Source organism: Sander vitreus, unplaced genomic scaffold (assembly GCF_031162955.1).
Source record: "Sander vitreus isolate 19-12246 unplaced genomic scaffold, sanVit1 ctg342_0, whole genome shotgun sequence".
Classification (NCBI taxonomy): Eukaryota; Metazoa; Chordata; class Actinopteri; order Perciformes; family Percidae; genus Sander; species Sander vitreus.
The window spans coordinates 5,001-13,160 of NW_027595480.1; the positions used below are offsets into that span (position 1 = coordinate 5,001).

The 8,160-nt window shown below is 46.4% G+C and overlaps 1 protein-coding gene across 1 annotated transcript in view; it reads right to left on the reverse strand.

The window, feature by feature from the left end:
- LOC144513759 (ankyrin repeat and SOCS box protein 14-like) overlaps positions 1-7,790 on the reverse strand; it is a gene marked incomplete at its 3' end in the record, with an annotated part of 11,751 nt that extends 3,961 nt beyond the window's left edge. Inside the window, exons 1-5 of the mRNA XM_078244935.1 lie at positions 7,657-7,790; positions 6,492-6,538; positions 3,954-4,088; positions 3,716-3,874; positions 241-486 (exon numbers count right to left, since the gene is read on the reverse strand). Of these exons, the coding sequence (XP_078101061.1) occupies positions 241-486; positions 3,716-3,874; positions 3,954-4,088; positions 6,492-6,538; positions 7,657-7,790 (721 nt within the window). The remainder of the gene's footprint in view (positions 1-240; positions 487-3,715; positions 3,875-3,953; positions 4,089-6,491; positions 6,539-7,656) is intronic.
- Between the last annotated feature and the right edge of the window lie 370 nt (positions 7,791-8,160).

Genomic DNA, 8,160 nt, shown 5'->3' on the forward strand with positions numbered 1-8,160 from the left:
CTGCTAGCACCGTCAGACACCGCCTACCAAGAGTCTGGGTCTGTCCCAGGTTTCTGCCTAAAAGGGAGTTTTTCCTCACCACTGTCCCACTAAATGCTCTGGGGGGAATCACTGTAATTGTTGGGTCTTTGTAAATGATAGAGTGTGGTCTAGACCTACTAATCTGTAAAGAGTCTCGAGATAACTCTTGTTATGATTTGATACTATGAATACAATTGAATTGAATCCCTGCTTTCTTACCTCTGCTCAGGAGAGTCTCCACCACCTCCAGGTGTCCTGCCTGAGCAGCGAGTGCCAGCGGTGTGAGGCCGTAGTGGCTGGGAGGGTCTACCTGCGCTCCGGCCTCCAGCAGCAGATTCACCAGCGCTGTCTTACCCAGCCGAGAGGCCTCGTGGAGGGGACGCCGGCCGTGGCAGCCCTCCTGGTTCACCTTGGAGCCCTGCAGGAGCAGCAGCTTCATCATGTCAGCACGGTCTGAACGGATCGCTGCAGGAGGACGGAGTCAAACAGAAGATAGCAACCCGTTCTCATTCTGAACTCGTGAAATCAGGACGTTTGGACAGTGGCTGTCAGCGTCTGATGCGACGAAAAAGGCGTCTTTCAGCGTGTTTGTGTAACGCACCGGGGAGAGCAGCAGTTAGAGAGGATTTAGAGAGGAGTATGTAAGGAGGTTGGTTGGGGGGGTGGAGGGGTCAAACACAGGACTTTTCACCAGGCTTATAGCTCTAAAGGAGACTTTTAGCGTCAATAAGAACGACAAAGGCACCTGACCAAGCGTCCAGATTTTACGAGACGAGTGTGAGAACGTGTTGAAGATAGATTTGAAATAGCTGATGAGGAAAAGAAGCAAAATGTTGTGCCTAAACATCTGGTCTGTAGCCACCATCAGTCAGTGCTGGAAAGTAACTAAGAAAATGTACTCAACTACAAATTTGAGCTGCTTGTTCTTTACTTACGGAGTCACTGACATCAGTTGCAGATAAGAGGACCCTGAACAGACTGCTCTCTATAATGGACAATGACTGCCACCCCCTGCACACCACTTTCTCCAAGCAGGAGAGCATGTTCAGTAGTAGGCTCCTGTCTCTGTCTTGTAAAACTGACAGGCTGCCTAGGTCCTTTGTCCCTGGGACCATTAAGCTCTTCAATGCTACACAGAAGGGAAAGAGTGTGTAAGTCTGCTCTGTATAATTCCCTTTGTACCATGCCTTCATCTGGGTGCCTGTATACATACAGATACACTACCCTGGACCACCCTGGACTGGACTGATTGGCACTGTTTGACTCCCTTACTGGCTATATCACCCATCTGCCCATTTTGCTAGCTTGCCTGAATGGTCAACCACGCTGTCTTTCAGTCTGTATGGACAGTTTTCAACTTTAACTTAAACTTTTCTTTCTTTTACTAGTGTCTATGTATAGTTAAGTAATGATTATTATATGTGTGATATATTGTGTTGCCTCTTGTACTTGAATAGATATAGAATCTGCACTGACACTATCTTGCACTATGACACCGTTGCACCTTTCTGCATTTTTTCCCACACCGCTCCTTTAAACATGCTACAACCAAACCTTACTGTAAGGGCACACTATTCATATCTTCCTTTGTATTGTTGTACTATTTATGCGTGCATGGTTGTCATGTCATATGTCTGTCTGCCTATGTGTATGTATGATATGTATAAGCTATTGGACACCTTAATGTCCTTCTGGATAAATAAAGTACAGTATCTCTATCTGTCTGTCTGTCTGCTTGAGTATTTTGTTTTTGTGACACCCACATATGTGTAGTCACATTTGTGATAAGTTTTTTTCTAGCATATACATACTAGCCATCGTTTTAAGAGTAATTATTATGCTAATTATTTTGGGTTTTGGGTTACATTAATGTCTCAATTTGTATGTAAGAGAAACAAGATGTAAGAGGAGTACAGTTGTCTTTGGGTAGCAATGAGGCGAAATGTTCACGCTTGTTACTGTAGGTACTGGTAGGAAGCGGCACCTCCGCTGTTTCCTCCGGAGAAGTCTATATCAACGACTTTTCGTTTCCGCGATTGTTCCGACAGATGTCCCTCATTTCGGCCGGATGTCCGTCCCCTTCCTCCGTCTCTGTGTTGGCGTTCTAACCTCCGGCTGATGTGTGAGGACTATGGTTAACTGCTCCTCAGATCTCTGCAGGGTAAATCCAGACAGCTAGCTAGACTATCTGTCCAATCTGAGGTTTCTGTTACACGACTAAAACTACTGTTGAACGTCCACATGTTCCACCAAAACAAGCTCCTTCCTGAGACTATTTAGCAGAGGCACCGTGGCTCCGTCCGGAGCTTAGCCCCGCCCACGATGATTCTGGTTGGTTTAAAGAAATGCCAATATCAGAATTTTGGATAGTCATCATGGATACATTAATGGTCATGTGACAAGGGTGGGAAAGTTGGCAGAACAGGCAGCCAAATGACAGTAGTCTGATCCAATGTAAATCATTGTCAGATTGACAGCACTGTAGCCCAATGGATTGGGTGGGTGGGGTGCCACCCATAGACAGTCAAATAAATGAACCAGACCCCGTGTCTCTGGACGGAGACCAGTGAAGGACATTAGAAGCTCTTTCCCGGTGATGGCTGAGCGTTACTGAGCAGCCTCCAACTGAGCTTGAAGACGTAGATGTGACGTGAGCAACCTGTCTGAAAGTTGGAAGTCTTCTGGTAGCTGTGCCAAGAGAAATCTCAATCATTCCCAATCTAGCAGAGACGGAGAGCGTAGGTATATGTAAGGAGATAACATAGACACAGGCTCATTATTGATCACTAAAATGATAGTTAACATTAGTCATTACACTTAAACAGCTGATGGAAGTCCAAACTGCCTGAGAGCTTCTCCTGTACTATACGGTAACTCCTCTACTATGAGACAGGAAGTCTCGTGGTTATGACCCAATCGTTAGCCTATTGTTATAACAACGTCTGCTACGGAGCCATAACGTGAGCTACAAGGTAATGGAGCCTTTTATACATCGTCGTGTTTCTTTAGAAATAAACAACGGACAAATAGAGTCTTTAAACGCTTCAGATGTAAAGGTATTCTCTGTCAAAGTGACGTCAGAATGAATGGCAGTCAATGGGATGCTAACGGGATGCTAACGGGAGGTGATAGCTTGTTAGCATCAAAATGGCGCCATAGGAAGTACGTGTTGTGGAGAGAGACTTACCCCCTTGGTGTCCCCCTTCTAGCCCCACCCCTGGTCTGACAATAAGAGAGACTTGTTTGGACGATAAAGAAAGGATGTCACAACCTGACAGCTGGAGAGATCTTCCGGCTCACTCAAAGCATCGTACCAGCTGACTGATTAAAATAATAATAAAATGCCAAATAATTGGCATAATAATTACACTTAAAACGATGGCTAGTATGCACATGCTGATTATACATTAAAACAAAACAACGTAACACAAATGTGACCACACATATGTGGGTGTCACACACAGGGGTGTCGGACTGGGGGTGTAAAGGGGACTGAGTACCCAGGGCCCTTAAGTGATGATGGCCCAGAAAGATGCTGGAATGAATAGCTGTGGATGGGTGGGGCCCATAGAGAATTACTTTCTACAGGGCCCAGAATGTTGTGCTACGCCCCTGGTCACACATGAAGGATCTGAATACTTCCTTCCACCCCTGCTCTTTCTTTCCGTTCCTGCAGGAAGTGACATCAGCCTACCTAGAAGCATCGGGGAGTCCTGGTCGTGGTCCTGGCTGTCGGGCTGGGCTCCGTGTTGGAGGAGGAAGGAGGCGTTTTCTATCAGACCTGCGTCTATTGCCAGGAAGAGAGGAGTCTGACCATAAAGAGTACGGCTCTCCACAGAGTCTGAGCCTGAAGCTGGAGAACAGGACGAGTTTCATTAATGGGGTGTTATGTTGTTGTGTAAGTCTACAGAATCAGCTAAGTGGATACAAACCGTTGAGTGTGATCTGCAGGATGGTGTGGTTGCTCTGAGCTGCTGCTTCGTGGAGAGGAGTCCAACCTTGGCTGTTTGTCTGTGAAAACTTGTCTCTCTGCCGGACACTTAGATCCTTCAAGAGCTTCTCATTACCTGCAGGGATGGAGGGACAGTGACTGTTAACGTGTAACTCTCGCCAAAATGTAACCTAGGGTCTTCTTGTGAATGTACCCGAGTCAAACTGTAGTTTAAAAGCATATTTAGGACGGAGACGCCACTTTTAAGATTGACCATATTCTGGATTTTGGGTCAAATGGCCTTTTGAATGGGAGTGCTAGGGACGCTACGATGCTAGCCTCAAAATATCTATGTTTAAACCACTAAGAAGGCTCGACACAACATGAGACTTTGCTCCAAGTATCACCAGGGACTCTACACCTTAACCACAGCACTGACTACATTGGTTGTGTTCAGAGTTTACTAAAAGAGGTTTTAACAACTCACCGTAGCTCTTGTTGTTTCCGGCTCAACGAGTCAATATCAAAACAAGAAGCCACAGATTTAGGATATCTTGGTCACCAAGCGCGTTTACTTATAGCTCTAAAGGGACGGCAATAGTCCCGACCAAGCACGTTTACTTATAGCGCTAAAGGGACGACAATAGTCCCGACCAAACCCGTTTTCTTATAGCGCTAAAGGGACGACAATAGTCCCGACCAAACCCGTTTACTTATAGCGCTAAAGGGACGGCAATAGTCCCGACCAAGCACGTTTACTTATAGCGCTAAAGGGGCGTCAATAGTCCCGACCAAGAACGTTTACTTATAGCGCTAAAGGGGCGTCAATAGTCCCGACCAAGCACGTTTACTTATAGCTCTAAAGGGGCGTCAATAGTCCCGACCAAGCACGTTACTTATAGCGCTAAAGGGGCGTCAATAGTCCCGATCAAGCAGCGTTTACTTATAGCTCTAAAGGGACGGCAATAGTCCCGACCAAACCCGTTTACTTATAGCGCTAAAGGGACGACAATAGTCCCGACCAAACCCGTTTACTTATAGCGCTAAAGGGACGGCAATAGTCCCGACCAAGCACGTTTACTTATAGCTCTAAAGGGGCGTCAATAGTCCCGACCAAGCACGTTACTTATAGCTCTAAAGGGGCGTCAATAGTCCCGACCAAGCACGTTACTTATAGCGCTAAAGGGACGACAATAGTCCCGACCAAACCCGTTTACTTATAGCGCTAAAGGGACGGCAATAGTCCCGACCAAGCACGTTTACTTATAGCGCTAAAGGGACGTCAATAGTCCCGACCAAACCCGTTTTCTTATAGCGCTAAAGGGGACGGCAATAGTCCCGACCAAGCACGTTTACTTATAGCGCTAAAGGGACGTCAATAGTCCCGACCAAACCCGTTTTCTTATAGCGCTAAAGAAGACTTTTAGCGTCAATAAGAACGACAAAGGCACCTGAACAAGCGTCCATAGTTTACGAGATGGGAGTGTGAGTGCTGATTGTAGAGTCTGACAGCAGCAGGACAGACCTGCACTATCTCTCCGTGATACAGCGCGGTGCAGCAGCCTGTTACTGGAGGAGCTGTTCAGTGCTGACAGCAGTGTTGTAATGTAACTAAGTACAAATACTTCACTTCTGTACTTAAGTAGAATTTTCACGTATCTGTACTTTACTTCGTTATTTATATACTATAACTGCACTAATGGAGAGATGTCAGAGTGGGGGGGCTGCCCATGCTCAGTACCTATACATGCACTAATGGAGAGATGTCAGAGTGGGGGGGCTGCACATGCTCAGTACCTCTACATGCACTAATGGAGAGATGTCAGAGTGGGGGGGCTGCACATGCTCAGTACCTCTACATGCACTAATGGAGAGATGTCAGAGTGGGGGGGCTGCCCATGCTCAGTACCTATACATGCACTAATGGAGAGATGTCAGAGTGGGGGGGCTGCCCATGCTCAGTACCTATACATGCACTAATGGAGAGATGTCAGAGTGGGGGCTGCCCATGCTCAGTACCTATACATGCACTAATGGAGAGATGTCAGAGTGGGGGTGCTGCCCATGCTCAGTACCTATACATGCACTAATGGAGAGATGTCAGAGTGGGGGGGCTGCCCATGCTCAGTACCTATACATGCACTAATGGAGAGATGTCAGAGTGGGGGGGCTGCACATGTTCAGTACCTCTACATGCACTAATGGAGAGATGCCAGAGTGGGGGGGCTGCCCATGCTCAGTACCTCTACATGCACTAATGGAGAGATGTCAGAGTGGGGGGGCTGCACATGTTCAGTACCTCTACATGCACTAATGGAGAGATGTCAGAGTGGGTTGTACTTGTACTCACACAATGACAGAAACTAGGGAAGTCAACCTGAGTCAACTGAGCCTCCGCCAAACCCATAAAATCCATAAACATTTTTTAAGGATATCTTAAAATGTAAATACCTCACAGTTTCATTAGTATTTTTGACAGTAAATAAAATCACAACAAAAGCATTTAGCGTGTTACAAGCCTTGTATCCTCCCCCCTCACCTTGTCTTATAGCAGTGAAGATGCTGTCTGCAGATTCAGGTCCAGGGCTGTGTGGAAAGAAGATCTTAAACACATCAAACACAACAAGAAAAACTAAACTCATCTGAGTCATCTGAGCTTCACCTGCTCGGAATAATATTACAGAGCTGCTCATGAGTGTATGAAGCCATGCTAAAGAGGACTAAAAAGAGGAATTAAAATCATCTTTTGGAAATTGATCTTAATGCCTTAATTAAAAAAAATAGTAAAAATCCAACCTTTAAGGACCCCAAGTATCTTTGTGAATGAATAATGTATCGTAAATAAATAAATGTTCTTCCTTAAAATACAGGGGGCATAAGTCAGTACAGCCCTATGTTAATCATCACATCATCACATACCCTTCACCATACCCCCCCACATCATCACATACCCTTCACCATACCCCCCCATCATCACATACCCTTCACCATACCCCCCCCCCACATCATCACATACCCTTCACCATACCTAGAGACTGGCATGTTTTTATTTCATTTAGCCTAATATCTGTCAAGTCTGTGTCTCTTCGGTGTGTGCTGAGGCTCTTTTTGGACACACCAACCTGTCGGTTGGTGTGTCCAAAAAGAGCCTCAGCACACACCGAAGAGACGCCGACTGGAGCGTACGTTCTGCGCGTGCGCGAGACGTAATACGTCTCCATAACAGCAGGCGGCGCTAATCTTTATTGTCGTCCAAAAAATGAAAACCATAAATGAGGGAGCGTCTCTCTAGACCTGGTAAACACAGAGCACGCTGTCGTCAGTCCTTGTTTTCATCAGAGAGTGGTGATAGTAGTCAAGAAGGATCCTTGTTGTCATTACTCGCTGAACGGAAGAAAATACCACGACTAGTAATAACAAGATACTGGCGTTGGCAGCTCTGGTTTTCTCGTGCACTGATTGGCTAGTCAAGGGCTAGCTCTCCACCAATCAGATGGGTCATGGAGTCTGACTGCCCACTGGCAGATTCAACAAGTCAAATCAGCCTAAATGAAGGCTGACGACTCCTCCGACTGACGACGGCACGTAACACACCGACCAGACTCGAGTCAGCGACCTCGCCAGACTGTCAGACGGCTGAGTATCGGGTTGGTGTGTCAGGGGCTTAACACAAACCGAGCATCAGAGAGAAATATTTGACTGACCTCCTGCTGTCGTGTGCTGTGGAGTCTCGGTGGGGTTCCTTCTGTTTGTTGCTCTCCAGCAGACTCTGTTCAATCATGTACTGAGTGGCTGCGTCGTCGTCATCATCCTCTGTCCCAAATCGCACAAACTCCATGATGTCCACACAAAAGGGTCCTGGCTCTGTTCAAAAATGAATATTTTAATGAACTGGTGTGTGATCAGCAGGTCAGCGTTGGTTCTCATTGAACGGTTCTGCAGTACACTGTAACCCACCACCATAAGGACCAGGGGCGACTGGGGGGAAAAGGGGACGGGATTCAAGCTCTACCAGTTCAAAAAGCAATTCATATTTTTTGTCTACTGCAATCACATGGGAAAGTAACTACATTTACATACTTTGAATCGAGACTTGTTTTTTAATCGTCCACCCCTACCGAGTACCAGGGCCCTCATGTGAGGAGGGCCCAAAAAGATGCTAGAATGAATAGCTGTGGATGTGTGGAGGGGCCCATAGAGAATGACTT